This window comes from Lepisma saccharinum, chromosome 29, assembly GCF_977018435.1.
Source record: "Lepisma saccharinum chromosome 29, izLepSacc3.1, whole genome shotgun sequence".
Taxonomy (NCBI): domain Eukaryota; kingdom Metazoa; phylum Arthropoda; class Insecta; order Zygentoma; family Lepismatidae; genus Lepisma; species Lepisma saccharinum.
In genome coordinates this window covers 29,830,040-29,849,028 of record NC_139257.1, presented here as the reverse complement: position 1 = coordinate 29,849,028, position 18,989 = coordinate 29,830,040, and the positions used below count along the sequence as shown (strand labels likewise).

Below are 18,989 nucleotides of genomic sequence, written 5' to 3'. Positions count from 1 at the left end.
TTGGGATGATGAATGATTACATGAATGGATGAAGGAATACTCATGCTGAGGTTTTCAGTAATATGAGGTTCACAATTCCACTGATTTACTTGCATTTCATGCAACTCCCAAGAAATATTCTCGGTTTCCAAATCTGAAGAAGTTCCTTGTTGAGCAGGTATGCTTGTTCCACGAGGAGGGGTTAGGAAAATTCTTATCTTGTTATGATAAATGCCTCAATTTGTATTTCTGTTATATAGTGTTGCTTTCCTGCCACTTTCTGGCTAATCACGACAACAAAGACAACATCAAATTGATGAAGACAAATTCTCACAGAACTCCCATGCCAAGTAGGAACTCGAACTATGAACTTTAGTAATCTATTTATGTGCACTACCACCATGTCAGCACATTAATAAATGGCTCAATAAAATAGGTAGAAAAGTAATGTAAGGAATGTTGGCTTGTTTGAAAACAAATCAGTTTATCTTTACATAGCCCAATGGTACTTACATTCCAATTACAAAAATGTGATTTCGCACAGATCTTGTCAACAAAATTCCACAACACATACTTCATTTCTTTCAATATTGTAGATCCTACATGCCAGCCTAAAATATCTGATGAATTAAAATACATATTCTGGGAATATTTTTACAGGCTTTTTAAATTGGTTGAGTTTAATATTTGTTAGGAGTAAGATTTAAGAGAAAACTTACATTACCCACCCCCTCAAAAGCAAATGTTCTGTGGAAAAGTCCAAAATCATATAGACATTTTAAAACCAAACATTCAGTACATGCAAAGCTATGGTAAAAAGTAAAGGTAAAGTAAAGTAAAGGTAAAGTGTTCCCCTGTGCTTAGCACCACGCCATGAAGGCGTATAGGGGTGTGGGGGTAACGCCCCACACTTTCTTGATCCGGTCGTGAGTGGGGGTGATGTGATCAGCATCACGCCCCTGACCGCCTTTACCCCCCAGGGTTTCCCCCAGGTACCCATGTTATTCGACGCTGGGTGGGCGCCGGATGGAAAAAGGAAAATTATTGTTAAATGTAAACCTGTGTTTCAGAAATGTAATGCAACACTGCAAACTATTGGATTCATTAAAGATACAGTATACCCTCGAAAAAATTGAACAGGCAGTTTTGTATTTATTAATTGTAATTTCTTTTAGTCACTTTTCTGCCACTTTTGGTTAATTGCGACAATGAGGGTGAAGGATTAGATGAAACTGATGGTGGGAAATTCACAAAGGAATGTTCAGGTTGGGACCTGAATCCAAAACCTTCACCGACAAGATTCTATGGCAACAGTCAGTTTATTCCACGCAAAGGAAATTTTAAAAAAACATGAACAAAAGCAGCATTTTTTTTCCTTAATTCATTTCAGTTAATAATTACACACAAACCAACATAGAACTGAAAATCATAAGACATTTCAACGCTGTATACTTAGGGGCATGCAAATTTAGTTTTTGACGAAAACACGAAATATGAAATAACATGCTGTAATGTTCATTTTTCATGTTTCTGAAAGGTGTGATGTGCATTTTTCTACCCTGTTTGTCAGAAAATAATGCAAAATGAACTACAAAATGCGAAATAGACTCTTAAACTCGAAATTTACAGTTTATATACCGACGTGACACTTTCTGAAGTCTGAAGTATCCTGTGAGTTATGCAATTCACGGAAAATTGATTAATTCTGCTGTAAATATTTGAGAAGCAAAAATGGACCCCTTTACACAGGAATAGACTTAATAAATACTCTGGTAACTACATAAATGTGCTATTAGAAGGGATAAGTTTATTTTGTGTAATAAGGGCAGTTTTTTAAATCAAATTTAGGATTATATTCACAATTTTGAAACCAAAATGTAATTTTATATAGCACTTTTGATGTGATTATTCACTGCTATAACACCGAAATTTTATTTTATTTGCCACTTTTTAACCTGAAATTGACTGTTTTTGTACAGAAATTTTGCTTTTCTATTTACCAAAAATATGTGCCTCTATGTATATTACAAGACAAACATTAGGGTATAAGAGTATATGTCAAGGAAAAAAAAATCTGGAAAAACATCATGATAAATTGCATTGAAATTACCTACTTGTTCGACTGTTCTCCTGTCCTATACAAGAATGCATTCAGAGTTGCCCGAAGATCCTCACTTATCGTTTCCGAACTTCTCTTCCTGAGGAACGCATCTGCTTCGTCCACAAACAGCAGCAACCCTCTCCGAGAACTAGATGCCCAATCGAACACCTTGTGAATGGCTGTCACACCTTCTCTCCCCATAGGGGACACGTCACCACCCGTCATTATGGCATAGTCCATTCCTGAATGATTAGCTAATTTCTTTGTAAACGAAAAACATGCATATAAAAGAATAACGAAGAAAATTACTAGCACACAATCTAAAGTTTCAATTCTTATTTTCAAACAAACAGAAGGTGATCAAGATTACTCTGCTATATAACTGCAATGGGAACAAATACCAACGTGACTCAATACTGAATCCTTAATGTATTACTGTAGTTTAAGATAAGAGTTTGTTTAATATACTCCACACACTTTCAGAAGTATTTTAAGAGTTAAATAATAAATCTTAGAATATCAGACTGGTTAGAGGTTTGTAACTTGAAGTTAAATATAAATTTGTGTGTAAATACTGTGAACAATAACAAAAGCAAAATAAATAAATAAAAAAAGAAAGTTGGCAGGGTAAAATTAATTCATCTTGTTTAATGAAATATCACCATGTAGCATCATACCAAATTCTTGACAATTATTCATGATCTGTCTTTTTATAGGCCTCCAAAAATAATATTGTATATACATGGATTCTCAATACAATTACAAAGGGCGTTCAATAAGTTTTGCACAGATGGTTATAATATTTTTATTAGTTGCAATATGATGATGAAATTTTAGGTGAACATACTTTGGTCCTTTGGCTGGAAGACCATGTCACTCAATGTAGCCTCCATCTGCTGTGATGCATCTCGTCCAACGTTCTTTCCATGCCTTGAATGCACTTTGGTACAATTCAGGTGGCTGACTTTTACACCATTGTTTCACACAAGAAATGAGGTCCTTGTCACTGTCAAATGTTTTTCCCTGCAGATGGGCCTTCAAACAGGCAGAAATCCGAAGGAGCCAAGTCTGGGCTATAGGGAGGCTGAGGGATGACTTCCCATCCCATTTTCATCGACTTCTTGGAACATGGCTCCACAATTAACAAGGAGCGTTATTGTTTGTCACTGGACAAGTTACGACGTGCTCTCCACACCAAGAGACCGGGGCTGCAAGGTAAGGTCATCAAACTCCACCATGACAATGCCAAGCCTCACACAGCCATGATGACAGCAAAAAATCATGAAAATGGGATGGGAAGTCGTCCCTCAACCTCCCTATAGTCTGAACTTGGTTCCTTCGGATTTCTTCCTGTTTGGTCGTCTGAAGGCCCACCTGTGGGGAAAAAACATTCGACAGTGACAAGGACCTCATTTCTTGTGTGAAACAATGGTGTAAAAGTCAGCCATCTGAATTTTACCAAAGCGCATTCAAGGCATGGAAAGAACGTTGGATGAGATGCGTCTCAGCAGATGGAGGCTACACTGAGTGACATGGTCTTCTAGCCAAAGGATCAAAGTATGTTCACCTAAAATTTCATCATCATATTGCAACTAATAAAAATATTATAACCATCTGTGCAAAACTTATTGAACACCCTTTGTACAAACACATCAGAGCTTGGGAGTAATGCTAGGGTTACCCGGCATCCTTTTTATCGGCATCTGGGATAAATTTTAAAAAAATCATAAATGTCCTACATTTTGAGCATCACATTATTTGAATTAATGTACATGTTTCATTCGAACAAAGAGAAATCACAGAACACATCATGCAAGTTACAAGTCTACGGACTGCATTCCCAAACTCAATACTGAAATTTATTTTGTTTCTGATAGAACAAAGACTGAAGCTAATATCAATAAACTTTTGAGGTCACATTCTGTTGGTCATTTTTCAATGCCTGAGCAGAATATCTTGCTTTGGGGTTTACAGTGGAACCTCGATTTTCAGGGAACCTCACTGAAAAAACTTAAAATGTGGAAAAATGTAAAATTGAGGAAAATTCTTTAGCATTTTCCTATGTTTGGACCATAAAGATTGAATGTACAATGCAGAAAAAATATATGTAAAATTGGGGTTGCACTGTATATCGATGGAAGGAATCATGGATCTTTGAAGGGGTTTTCCATTCATATTCAATATTTTCATTGTAAATGAACTAAACACCAGCCCAAATGAAACTTCCGGAACCATTTCAAATTTTGTTAAGGACAATATGTTTCATGTTATTTCAAGTTACTTTTGAATATTTGTTTGCCACTCCAGGCCATGATGCAAATGTTAATAGAGTATTTTCATTATGTATAGTAAGGAGTGTATTATTTAGAGCTCGGGTGTAAAACATGGTGACATTTTGGTCATTTTTGAGTTCATTAAGAAAAAACGTTATTAGAAGCTATACTGTAGATAAATTGTTTTCATGTTGTGTTTACCAATTTCAGAAGGCTTGACTGAGTCCAATTCAAATTGCATCATGGCAATTTCACTCGAAAATTGAATGATGGCACATTTTACTTTGTAACTGAAAAATGACCAAAATGTCACCATGTTTTACATCCGAGCCCTTCAGTTATTATAAGTTCGCAAATTTTGTATTTAAGAAATCACTAAAAAAAATCATTATTTTTAAAACTGAAAATGTCTCCCTTTTGCATTACTTGCTGTGTGTATTATTTACTGCAAATGATTTGTATCAGACATTTTGACAAAGTCCTGCATATTGGGACAGCATGTCCAACTTTCCCTTTCAGTGATATGGTAGCGCTAAGTAATGCAATGTCAAGTACCTTGTTACTTGTTCAGTACTTGCATTAGTAACCCATTACATAAATTACAAGAGTAATTGTATTCTGTTGCTAAGCAATCAAGGGGTTATGGGTTCGATACTCAGTGGAGATACAGTGGTTCAGATTTCTTTAAACTAGGATCAGTCCCAATTAGCCTTTCTGCGCACAACATAAATTTACAAGCAAACCGAACCAATCAAACAAACCAAACGGACGAGCATATAGATTTCCACTATTTGAATCATCGAATAATTATTTTATCTTAATGACGGGTATCTTAGCCAATTCAGATATCTGAATATCTGTTTTCATAATTATCTGAATATCCATCATGTTCGCAACAATTAATATACCAGGAGTCACTGAGGAAAAAACTGGAATTGATATTTTTAGTTCAAAATACTGAATTCACCTTGGTTTATCAATAAAATAATTATTTGTAAGGAAAATATGATTAGCCTTTCTGCGCACAACATAATATACATGCGCCCCTGACCGCCTTTACCCCCCAGGTTTCCCCAGGTACCCATGTTATTCGATGCTGGGTGGGCGCCGGGGCCGCTTCCAACGTTAGAAAAGTTCCCGGATTTGAACCGGCCGGGGATCGAACCCGGGACCTTTAGCATGGTAGTCAGACGCGTTACCGACTGAGCCACCGTGGCCACTTTTTTTTTTTTACTTTACTTTAAGGAAAATATGAGGCATGTTTTGAAAGTAAGTTCAGCTTTGCAATTAGGCCGTTGTAGCACTGCACTCGCCATTTCGCACATGCACCTATGGGCTTGCCACAGATGGTAGTACGCAACCGTTCGCCCGAGTAGACAGTTGTTCAGGTATGGTTTCAATGCCTGACGATTGAAAGTCCTGTGGAGTGTGAACTACGCGCTGTCATTCCTTTTCTAAGGGCAAGAGACGTGAAAGCGGCCGAAATCCACCGGCAGATTGCAGAAATGTCTGGAGAGAACGCTATGAGCGATAGCATGGTAAGAAGATGGGTGAGAGCATTTAAAGATGGCCGTACAAACATGCACGATGAGGGACGAAGTGGGCGAGCGTCAATCATTAACGATGACCAGGTGCAGCAAGTTGATGAAAACTTGCGCGAAAACCGATGCTTTACAATTTCATTTTATCTATGGAGTTCCCGGAAGTGTCACACAGTGTTCTGTATGAAATTGTGACAGTACGCTTAAATTACCAGAAGTTGTGCTCATGGTGGGTACCAAAATTGCTATCTGAGTTACACAAAACCAAACGGTTAGCCAGTGCTTTGACTTTCCTCGAGAGGTACAGTGCCGAAGGCGATCAGTTGTTGAGCCAAATTGTTACTGGTGGCGAGACTTGGGTGTCTCACATTACACCGGAATCAAAACAACAGTCCATGGAATGGAGGCATTCAACATCACCCAAGAAAGTGAAGTTCAAGCAAACAATTAAGCAAACAATTTCAGCCCGAAAAATCATGTCCACGGTGTTTTGGGATAGGTGGGGGTGTTGTTTGTGGATTTTTTGCCTCGTGTTGACACAGTAAAGGCTGCAATACATTGTGAGACCTTGAATAAACTGCGTCGTGCAATCCAAAATAAAAGGCCCAGCATGATCAGTAAAGGTATCGTATTGCTTCACGACAATGCTCGTCCACACGCGGCACATCGAACCCAAGATCACATCGCGTCATTTGGTTGAGAACAAATTGATCATCCTCCCTATAGACCTGACCTAGCACCAAGTGACTATCACTTGTTCCTGCACTTAAAGAAGCACCTTGCCGGTCAGCTCTTTAACGCAGATGACGACGTGAAAACAGCCGTGCAGCAGTGATTATCACATAAGGTGGCCGATTTCTATGAAGATGGCATTCAGAAACTGGTCGTACGATATGATAAGTGCCTTAATGTAGGTGGCAATTATGTTGAAAAGTAGATGTAGGCCCAGGCTTTCATGTAAAAATAAAATTATTACAACATGTGTCCTTCTGTTTATGTAATATCAAAATGGAACTTACTTTAAAAATATGCCTCGTACAAACGTCCCACAAAATTATATTATGTTTACTTGTAAACATTAATTTGGGTATTATCCTAATTGCAATACTCAGATATCAAATTTGAATTGATAGACTATTTATGATAGGCATCTTACCTTAAGAAACAGTGAAAGCTAGCGTCAGATGGTAATACATTGTACATACTACTATAAAAATATACTGAAGAGAAGCTATTTTTAAAATATAACTTTCTGATCACTGCATTGCTTACCTTTGCAAACATTGTCTTCCCAGTCCCTGGTGGCCCATGCATAAGAATATTTCTGTACATTCCTCTATTACGCCTAGTATTTTTTGTTGCTATTGCTATATCCCTGCAAAAAGAACCAAAAAGAGAGAAGGGATTAGGACATGATGAAACTCAACTATGGATTTTTCGAAGAAATATTCATTTGAGACAAGAAATCGTCTTGCATCTTGTGCCGGAAACAGGAATGGAAAACTACTCATAAAAAAAGTTTTCTACTGAACATGCCAAGTATGTATAGAATACATATACAGGGTGTGTACCAAAATAGCAAATCCAAAATTCTTGCCTCTTTCCGTGACCTTTTTCATTTTTCTTAACCTTTATTTATACGTTATTTTCCTGTAGTTTCAGGAGAACACACGCTCCCTTCATCAGACATTTATTTTCATTTTGACTAAAGATACAGTTATAACAATGGTTAGCAATTTTTTAAACAAAAAGAATCCATTATATAATGGATGTAGTGGCTGCGGTGGCTCAGTCGGTAACGCGTCTGACTACCATGCTCAAGGTCCCGGGTCCGATCCCCGGGCCAGTTCAAATCTGGGAACTTTTCTAACGGTAAAAGTGGCCCCGGCGCCCACCCAGCGTCGAATAACATGGGTACCTGGGGGAAACCCTGGGGGGTAAAGGTGGTCAGGGGCGTGATGCTGATCACATCACCCCCACTCACGACCGGATCAAGAAAGTGTGGGGCGTTACCCCCACACCCCCTATACGCCTTCATGGCGTGGTGCTATGCACAGGGGAACACTTTACCTTTTTACCTTTTATATAATGGATGTTGTCAATGTTACATTGTTGTAATATAGCAACTTAACTGTGAAAAGAATCAGTCTGTTTTATTTTTATTTCAGATATTTTTTTTGATCATATTATTTTTTATTTAAAATTATGAATCCCAAATATCATCAGGAAATTCATTGTTTTCACAAAGTCTCTTGATGTTTTCTGTTACATTAAATTTTAAAGATGGTGGCTTACTCCATTTGTGAAAAAGAAAACTCCATACTGGATCTATGTTACCATTTTCATTATTTAATTTATCCCAGTGTTCTTCTGTAATGAACGAAGCTTCCCAGACATTCAACTCTGTGTTTCCTGTTAATCTTTTTAAAACCCTTATCTTTTTAATCAAATGCTTCTCTTCGATGATGTGAGCTGACAAACCTGTTTTTGGGTTTAGATTTATAATGTCCAAATCGTGTTCATGCCATTTTCCTTGCTGTTTGTCCTACATAATCCTTTGAACATGAACAACTTATATTATATATTTCTGTGGTTTCCACGTCTGGTAGAGAGTTCCTCATTTTGAATTCATTAAATGTACATTCCAAACTTCTTGGTGATCTTAAAACAATTTTGAAATTAAAACTTCTAAAAATTTTTGGCAATTTTATGTGAGAATCCCTTGTGGAATGGAATGTACACAAAATTTCTTTTCAACAGATTTTTCATCTTTGTATGTATTTCTCTTTTCCTTTAGTTTTCTTGCGGCTTGTTTTTTTGATTTGGTTTATTCTGTTAGTGTGAAAGCCATTTTCTTTTGCTATATTTAAAAAGCCTTTCTTCTTCATTTTTGATATTCTTCTTATTAGAACATAGTCTTTGCGCTCTCAGGAAAAAATTAAAAATATGTTATCCATTGTTATACGCGAATGTTCTGAATTGGCATAGATGTATTTTTCCCCTGCTAATTTTTTCCTATGGACTGATGTTTGAATTGTTGAGTCCGTTGTCTTAATTTGTTCGTTGTGACGTTCTCCTGAAACGTCACAATGTAAAACTGTTTTCTTATGCTTGTAATAACCGTAAACTACAGGAAAATAATTCTACAATGCAAGCAATGCATACATACAAGAAAAACTATTTATTTATACGACCCATACTTAGGTAAAGTTGTAAATTATCAATTAATAAAAAAAAATTCATGTAATGAAAACACCCTACCAAAAAGCCAGTAAAGATGAAAACTGAAGCTGTATTTAACAAAAGAATTAGACTTGCTTTATCTATTAATGCATCAAGGACTGCAATTGGCAGCCTAGCAAGGCTCTGGCATCTGGACTCACAGCCAGTATGATCTTATTTGGGGCTCTTGTAGTCGTCCCTACATATTTGCGATTGTCCCTTCATCCATCTTATCTTACCACCATTCATCCTTCATCCTCATCTGCGCAATTAGCCAAAGACAAAAATACGTTAAGAGTATTGAAATTGCTCTACTTACGTGAGTATGTATTTGTATGTAAACTACGTTTCGGAAGCTTTACTGCTTCCTTCTTCAGGTGTTCAGGTGGTCGAATTTTTTTCTCGGAACATCAAGCCACGTGGGAGAAGTGTCATGGGAGGATACCAGGTGAAAGGTTTGGGTTAAAAACACTTCATAGTGTTCGACATATACAGAATTAAAACTACCTTTGTTAAAAACCCTTAAAACTCTCGATAAAACATGTTAAAACCACCACTACGGTGTACTTGAGTGGCCGTTGAAAGCCCTAGTTCCCTGCCAAGGTGAAGCGTGCGAGCAGCTGGAGTGGTGGGGTACTTCCCCTCCCACGAGAGGTCTCTCCCCTCCTTTTTCTTTTTCTCTCGTCACGAATCCAAGGAGAATTCGCGTTCCACTTCGGCTGCTTTCTTTACCTCCGAGGTGACATGGAAGCCTATCGGGGCACTTTTATCATTCATATTGTCCCACTTTTAAAAAAAAGCTAATCCATACATCATCCAAATTGCCGTTGTCCCGGTTCAGTTTATTTCTGTTTCCCACACAAATAAGTGCAGTTTCGTATACGTTCCTATCCAATTTACTGTTACTTCTTTTGATAACATCTCTTTTTATTATTCTATGTCCACTGTTTATTATATGCTACGCAAGCCCCGTTTTCGAATCCCTTTGATATTCTTATCGTGTTCCCCCATCTAATACGCATGCTCTGGCCGGTTTGTCCAATATATTCCATCCCGCAGTCACATTCGATCTTATAAACCCATTTTTGTTCATCGGGGTTACTTCGGATTTTTACCCCCTCTTATAATCTGTGAAATGCTTTTCAATATTTGTAGGGGCTTTCGTCCTGCATTTTACACCATACTTTTCACTGATTTTTCAATTTTTTCCGCGAGTCCTTTACAGTACGGTTAGGAAAGGAGGAATGTCAGGAGGGAGAGTTGGATAGTAAAGTTCATTATGTTGGGATCCCGTACTGTAAAGGAACGTATACGAAACAGCACTTATTTGTGTGGGAAACAGAAATAAACTGAACCGGGACAACGGCAATTTGGATGATGTATGGATTAGCTTTTTTCAAAAAGTGGGACAATATGAATGATAAAAGTGCCCCGATAGGCTTCCATGTCACCTCGGAGGTAAAGAAAGCAGCCGAAGTGGAACGCGAATTCTCCTTGGATTCGTGACGAGAAAAAGAAAAAGGAGGGGAGAGACCTCTCGTGGGAGGGGAAGTACCCCACCACTCCAGCTGCTCGCACGCTTCACCTTGGCAGGGAACTAGGGCTTTCAACGGCCACTCAAGTACACCGTAGTGGTGGTTTTAACATGTTTTATCGAGAGTTTTAAGGGTTTTTAACAAAGGTAGTTTTAATTCTGTATATGTCGAGCACTATGAAGTGTTTTTAACCCAAACCTTTCACCTAGTATCCTCCCATGACACTTCTCCGACGTGGCTTGACGTTCCGAGCCTAAAATACGACCACCTGAAGAAGGAAGCAGTAAAGCTTCCGAAATGTAGTTTACATACGAATACATACTCACTTACGTAAGTAGACAAATTTCAATACTCTAACGTATTTTTGTTTATAGATAGTGAGTAACACGCACCTAACCAATATGCTATAATTAGCCAAAGTGCTACAAAGTGAAGTAAAATAAACTAAATCAATCAATCAGTTAATGTGATGGCAAAAAATTGTTGAATTTCTTGACTTTTTATTGATTTCTTGACTTTTATGACTTGACTGTCAAGACACCCTGATACAAAAGATGAAAATGCATTAAAAACTTATTATTATATATATATATATGTATTATCTAAATACACAATAAAAAAAAGTGGATGAAATTTGTAAACAGAATGTAACTTATGATTAAAATTCTCCTTTGTATTTTGGTACAAGTTTTTCTGTCTCCTTTTATCACTTAAATTCGAAATTTACATTAACTAATTGGAATTGCAATATTAATCTAGAACACAACAGATATATTAGTTATAATTTCTTCTTTCTGTATGTTATGTTCATTTACTTAATCTGGTTCTTGCACACTTGAGTTTTTTCAAGAAAAAAGTATAACTTTGATTCTTAAAACAAACAAATTTTTCAACAAGAATTGTGCATGCTACATTTGTAATGCATAAAATTTATGCAAGTGTCAAGAATGCATCTGAATTATGTTTTTAAATTCATCCAAATGCTATGAAAAAATTAAAGTAAATACATATCCAGTAAATTTAACCAGCCAACGAAGGCTGAAAAATACATGATTATTTACTACATATTTATAAAAAGAACATTAAATGTTTTTAAAACAGGTAATGTTTCATAAACTTCTCACCAGCATTATCAGAGCAAATGGAGGTTACAAAAAAAATTAGTGCAGTAACATCTATTCTGAGATGCTAAATTGCTTATTGTTAATCGACAAACAATTAACCATCTAGAATGCATTCAAGAAACTATGCAACAATTGGGATATTTACAAATTAAATTAAATTAATTTGGTAAATACTATTTTTTATACATAATTTCAAAATGACAATACGCAGGAAAAAATATGAAAATTTGAATTTCAACTACAAAACTACTATACACAATATTAGAGAAATTTTCATTACCTGAGTCTTTCTTCTAATCTTGGTTCTAACACTACTCCCGACAAAGCATCTTGAGGTCTTAATCTAATTCTCTTTACGGTCCGAATTGGATGCTTTAAACTATCTAGGAATGAAAATCGTGAAGTTTCCCTAACTAAGGATGGTTTTCCTGAAAAGATAAAAACACCATAGAAACAGCTTCTTTACATTATTTCATGACCTCTTAGAATGGGGAGAATTAAAGTGGGTATTTTTTTTGAAATGCAGAAAAAATATTAAAAAAATGTATGGGAACTGTTGAAGACAAAAAAAGGAACTTTTTCACAAATTTTCTCCTTCATTGAATCGCGATGTAACACTATTATGTACACTCCTTTTCAGATAAGTGTCACATACCTTAACTGTTCAACCCTGTAAAGAGTGACACTTATGTAAACAGGAGTGTACCTTCAACCATACATCATCATGCTGAATAATAGTTTATTATTGAAAATAAATAATAAAAAAAACAGAACATTCCCCAAAAGAGGCTCTTTAATGGAATATGTAAGCTACATGCAGTCACTGCAATAAAAATGAAATGTCCAGACCCCGAAAGGTGCAAGTTCCAATTGTTTAACTCCAAACTAATCATGGTACACATGCACTTTCTTTACATGGTTCAATCTACTTATGTCTGTTATAACACACCTCAGTGTCTTAGTGATTAGCAGAGCCACATATTTATGGTGAATAAAAGTTCACGATTTTGGTTCAAAAACTGAACATATTCCGGGATGAAAAGATGTATATAAAATGGCATTTCGGTGCTAAAATTGTGAATAAAAACTTAAATTTGATTAAAAAACTATACTTATTACACAAAATTGACCACTTCTAATAGCCCATTTATAGTTATCATAGTATTAAGTTTATTCCTGTGTAAAGGAGTCCATTTTTGTTTCTTAAATATTTACATCATGATTCAGGCCTCAGAAGGTGTCGTGTCTGTATATAAACCATAAATTTCGTGTTTATTAGTTTATTTTGCATTTTGTAGTTCGTGACAAAACAGGGTAGCAAAATGCACCTCACACCTTCCAAATACCAAAAACATGAAAAATTAACACTACAATGTGTTATTTCACATTTAGTGTTTTTGTCAAAAATGAAATATGCATGCCCCTAGTGCATGTTTCCTGGAGAATGATTTTTTGCTTCAAACAAGACACTCTGTTTGGAAGGAGCTATTATTTCACTGTTGCCATAGACAAGGACTGCTGCTGCCATCTACTTTATGTTATTTCGCACCAGTAACATGTTATTTTTTGATTACATAACAGATATTTTAGTATTGTGTTTTAAATGTTGCACAGTTTAAAGCAAAACTTTGGCAAATTGAAGCTTATAATTGGAATTGAATACTGACCAACTTGTATTCATCAATATTTGAATAACTTTTAATTATTACAATTTAAAAATTGGTACATTTGGTAAAAGTGTTGGTATCAGTCCTATGTGGTATTGGCTCAATCCTAAAGTATGTTTTCTTGAACCAAATTTGGATTATTATTCACCCTAGTAACACTGATGATCACAATTGTGCTGTTTTTGCATGGGATTTTTTATATTTTATTCACATTGTTCTGTAATTCAGATATACAGGGTTTTCCTAAAGTCCCAGTCTTTAAAGTTTTTACCTGTCCATTACAGTTATAGTGAATTTACATTTGGCAAGGACTTTAGGAAAACACTGTTCAGGGTGAGTCATAAGTCTCCATACAAATGGTGAAAACGGTGACTAATGTTTATTTTTTTCTTTTCAGGCAGGTGAACCAATGAAAAAGAGATGCCACTAACGGAGGAAGAACGGATTGACATCATTTTGTTGGCTGGGAGTGGTACCACCCGTCATGTAGCACGTACATTCAATGCAACAGGGAACTTTACCTTTGTCGGACTCCTGGTCATCACCGTCAGCACCTGCGTTACCCTCCTTTCATCTGTTGCTGTCTTTCGTCGGCAACAGAACCTGTCATTCTGAATTTCTTGATAAGTTTGGCCATGGTGTCATCGGTTATATGCGTTCTGTGGTTTGCATTGAATGTACATGACGGGTGGTACCACTCCCAGCCAACAGAATGATTTCAATCCATTCTTCCTTCGTTAGTGGCATCTCTTTTTCATTGGTTCACCTGCCTGAAAAGGAAAAATAAACATTAGTCACCGTTTTCACCATATGTATGGAGACTTAGGACTCACCCTGTACATATACATGAGAAGAGGCATGTATGAATTTTTGTAGTTCTGTGATTATTGGACGAGCCCTGCACTATCCACCCTGTAACGGCATGAGTTGTGCAGGCACGGTTGCTAAACTTTTTTGATTATGAAATTCTGACATTTCCAGATTTTCCAGTCCAAAAATGAATTTTTTCGACATGTTTATCATCATGATTTTTGCTTTTGAACCCTGGGTCTTTCAATTACATACATAGGTCGTCTGTTACTTATTACGTATCCACTTTTTTTAATGCAAATTTCATTCTGCACACAAAAACACGTGAAAATTCGAAGAATAATGTAAAATTATAATCAGCATGAAATGTGTCAGGTGCTATTATCACTTGCATCTATCCTTCAGACTATGGTAACAGACGTATATTGTTTCACCAAAACATATCTTTGCGATATAGAAAATGAAAAAGTTCATAAACAACAATCTTGAAAACCATTCTTTTATTTTTCACTTTCTACTGCATATACTATACAATTCCCCTATGCAAGAAAACTTTTTCACAATGCTGCGAACTTATAAACATAAATCAAAAAAAGCAGCATTTTCTCCAACACTATATTCTCTTTCCGCTTAATACTACTATGCAGATAACAGTCAGGCTAATGTTCACTACATAAAATTCTACTAGTGTTATAATCTTGCTCCACCAAAGTGTAATAGACAATCTTTTCTTCAGCAACATTACTGATAATCATTATCATATTGATGAATAAATTCTCTCGGGTTACAGACCAGGTCAATTCTGGAAACATTTCAGAGCTTCTATCCTGAAGATGAGAGACATTAGCTCTCCAAAGCTCAGAAACTTGTCCAGAATTGACCTGGTCGATAGCCCAAGAGAATTTATTCATCATTTGTCGCCAGGAAAGCTTCAAGACTGACTCCATGATCATACTGACAGCCTAGTTATCAATCAATACAGCTGGACTACAACTTTTACGTTGATATTCTTTCTAAAACCTAATGTAAAAAAGTGAACATTAAATATATTTCATACCGAACCAAAATTTGAAGGAACCATCATTTTATACCAGACTGGGAATCATAAGAACGAAAGGAACAAGTTTTTGAACTGAATCTTTTTGGGGAGTGGAATCACAACAACCGAATCCAAAGTGGAAATGAACCAACCACTCGTCCTCTTGCAGACTTCAAAATGCACATAAATTCCAGATGATCTGCAAAGTTTCCTGACAATACCCTGATATTTCCCTGTTTTCCAGATGTGTTGGCAACCCTAGTAGATTACAGAGCAAACATTACGTAGCAAAATAAAAACAAAGCTCACAAACACTACTGCCTCTAACTGCTAATAAAGCCCCTATCACACGGAACTGGATTTCTAGTAGGAATGCCCTAGTTGGCACTGAACTAACTTTCTAGGTAGCAATCATGGCCACCTGGCTGACTGCTTGACTGGTTTGGAGGAATAGGACAGTTCTAATTGCTACTTGCTTTCCTCGACTGGATTCTGTGGAACAGCCAATCAGAGCAAAGTTTCGCCATGTGAAGATAATCAAAGGAGAGTTTTTGTCTGTGGTTTCAGTGTTTTACTCCAGCAATGTATAACGTATACAACCATCTATGCTGAGTGCACGGTGTTTATATTTGAAACAACTAAAATATTCTTCCATACATGTACAGTAAACGTTGTAAAGTATGTATTTAACAGCGCCATTGTTTTGTACCTAATAACGTTTTATACGAAACGTTATTCCTCACGGTTGAATAGTTATCGGCTTTTAAAAATGTGAAGTGGTACATTGTTAATGTTTACATCTCACGCGACCACCATTAAGTGGTAGAGCAGCCACAGGCTGAACTTCGCTCATGAATAAAGAATTTCTAATTCTAATTACAACTTCCCTCGTATGGGAACAAAAGTCTATCGACAAGTATGTTGATAAGTATCGTGTGAGGCAAAAACTAGCAAATTGGTAGCCAGTACAGCGCCAACTAGGGCATACCTACTGGAAATCCAGTTCCGTGTGATGCGGGCTTAAATTAGGCAAATTTTCAATATCAATAAATTAAGGGAATTTGAGCTTACCTAACCTAGCTTCGATGTATCTAGCAGCAATGCCTGTTCCTCCTTTTGCTGAATAAATGCCAAGGGCTAGAAGAGACAGTCCCGCTGCAGCTGCAACTATTTTATCCCAGTCCTGGAGGAATGCTTGAGCGCCTGTGCCTAAAACTGAACCAGCAGTTCTGGAAAGAAACATTAAAATAATTTTATATCTCAGGTTGCAGACTACAATACGTATGTATACTCAGCACACATGCATGTATTTTAATTTCCAAATAGAAGAATGCTCACAAATGAGCCATACAAAAATAAATATACAGGGTTAGTCAAAATTATGTTAACATTAAATGGGACAAACCAATCCATTAGTGTTAACATAATTTTGACTAACCCTGTATTAATTATTAGAGGCTATGTTCGTCCAATTGCGACATGGTTAAGAGTGGATAAAATAAATAATATGCTGTGCTAAATATATCACTGTGCTGTTGCTAATGATATCAGTTTTGTTAAGTATTAGTTCGAAGCATGGCTGGACCTTTGACTCCCTCCAGGGCAGTTTCTTTAATTTTCCTCTTATTTCTAAAAACTACTGAGAATATCTAGGCAACAGCGAAAGCAAACCACTAGTACAGTGGTTCTCAAACTGTGGTACGCGTACCCCATGGGGTACATGAATGACGATACGTGATCAGCTCGGAAGAGAAATGTCGAGATGACAACATTCTTACTGCAGGTGTGTAGAGCAAACTTCAATGTTTCAGACTTCATAGCTTGAACACTGAACAGAGAAATAATGCTGATTTTGTCACCAACACTCTTATCTTTGTTTCATGTTTTGAAATAAAATACTCGAAATCTATAATAGGCTAAATTTGGAGCCGAATCTCCACTTGAAAGTTTCAAGTGCATAACCAGACATCAAGAAACGGTGTCAGGTTATGCAGGCACAGTCTTCTCACAAGAAACTGTGGATTTACAACAAAACTCCAAAATTGTGCTTGGCAGTTTCTTATCAAACTTATCTTTGTTCTTTACTTCTTTTCAACACCTCTGGGAAAAACATATGAAAATTGAAGTTTTTATATACTTCATAGTATGCATGTGTTGCACATTTTTATTCTTGTAACTACAGTAGACTCACGATTAACCGAGTCCCGATAAACCAAGGCTCCGGTTTAACCGAGGGAGTGGTTGGAAAACATCGCGCTTCATAACGCACCCCCTGTTTCTTTACTAGTAAGTTGGAGTCCGCGCTGCACATGTTTGTTACATTGTCGGTGTATCCGATTGTTACGGTGGTGTTTAAATTTGTGTAGGCCTATTCTAAGCGAGTAATGTAGTATGAGTGGCAAACGGAAAAGGTGTGTGGTTTCTTGGGAAACAAAATTCAATGCAATAAAAAGGTTGGATAAAGGTAAGTCTAGGTTGCTGCTGATTATGGAGTCGGGGAAGTGACTGTTGGAAATTGAAAAGTGGGTGAGTCAAAGTGTGAACGGGGGCAGTGCTTTAGCATGGAAAACGATGAAGAAAGGTGAATATGAACAGACGTCCGAGGCTTTACGTTGCTTGATCTACTCTCCCTACAGCGTTGGCGTTACATCGCAGCGTCGAAGAGAGGAAAGAGGTTAGTCCAAAACACTATGAAAGACTTTTTGAAAAGGTAATCTTCTCATTTATGTTGTACTACTAGTAATAAATAATTACTATACAGTTTTAAGTGTTGTTTCGTCATTTGTGACCTATTAGCACATTATCTCCATATTATCAGAGTTTTTCCGTATCCGAGGTAGTCTCGGTCCCAATTAGCTTGGATAATCGCGAGTCTACTGTAGTCATAAAGATTGTAAGCATAATAACACCCAATACAATAATAAACATACGATTCCAATGTTTATTTGTTTAACATGTTTCCACACACAGCCTGAATACCATATTGCTCTATTGCTGGTACACGCCTCCAACATATTAAAAATGCCCTACCATTAAGGCAGCCAAAATATTCCCCAAAAACCATTATTCAGAGAAAACCTATGGTGGAGATACATTAGATGCTTAGTTACGACTAAAGGGTGCAATGAGAAAAAAGTTTGAAAACCGCTGCTCTAGAGGAATTCTAAGCACATTTTCAGATTTGGCAAATCTATTTTGAAACCTTGCAACACAAGTTTTTTGCATTCATGGATAAAAAATTGAAGAATGGATATTAAAACTGAAAACTTACTTTATAGATTCGAGAACAGTCACTCTATTTTCTGCTGCTTTCAACCGAATCTGTTGCAAATGTAAGTCCTGGTTCTCGCGATCAACTTTCGCCTTTGCTCTCAATTCTGCTTCGATTCTCTTCATTTCATTTTTATGCCTCAATTCCATTTCATGTTCAATGGTAGCTGGAAAAATGAATAAACATTACAGTTGCCCATGTTTTTCGTTGCATCAAACATCACCTGGTTACAAGTTAATTCCTGCATGAACTACAGAACAAAAGGTGTTACCAATTTGAATACATTGTTCTGGTGCAAAAATCATGTATAGAATTTAAAAAAAATGTTATCCGAGAGTTAGTGCACCTGAATGTTCAGAGTTTTCTTTCACTTCTTTTCCAAGATTTCCAGACAATTATGAAATAACTTTCAGATCATTGTTTAACA

The 18,989-nt window shown here is 36.6% G+C and overlaps 1 protein-coding gene across 1 annotated transcript in view; it reads right to left on the bottom strand.

The window, feature by feature from the left end:
• Nucleotides 1-18,989, bottom strand: part of bor (ATPase family AAA domain containing bor) — a 44,827-nt gene that overhangs the window by 10,740 nt on the left and 15,098 nt on the right. Inside the window, exons 4-8 of the mRNA XM_083114926.1 lie at nt 18,563-18,728; nt 16,363-16,520; nt 12,056-12,203; nt 7,167-7,269; nt 2,094-2,341 (exon numbers count right to left, since the gene is read on the bottom strand). Of these exons, the coding sequence (XP_082971052.1) occupies nt 2,094-2,341; nt 7,167-7,269; nt 12,056-12,203; nt 16,363-16,520; nt 18,563-18,728 (823 nt within the window). The remainder of the gene's footprint in view (nt 1-2,093; nt 2,342-7,166; nt 7,270-12,055; nt 12,204-16,362; nt 16,521-18,562; nt 18,729-18,989) is intronic.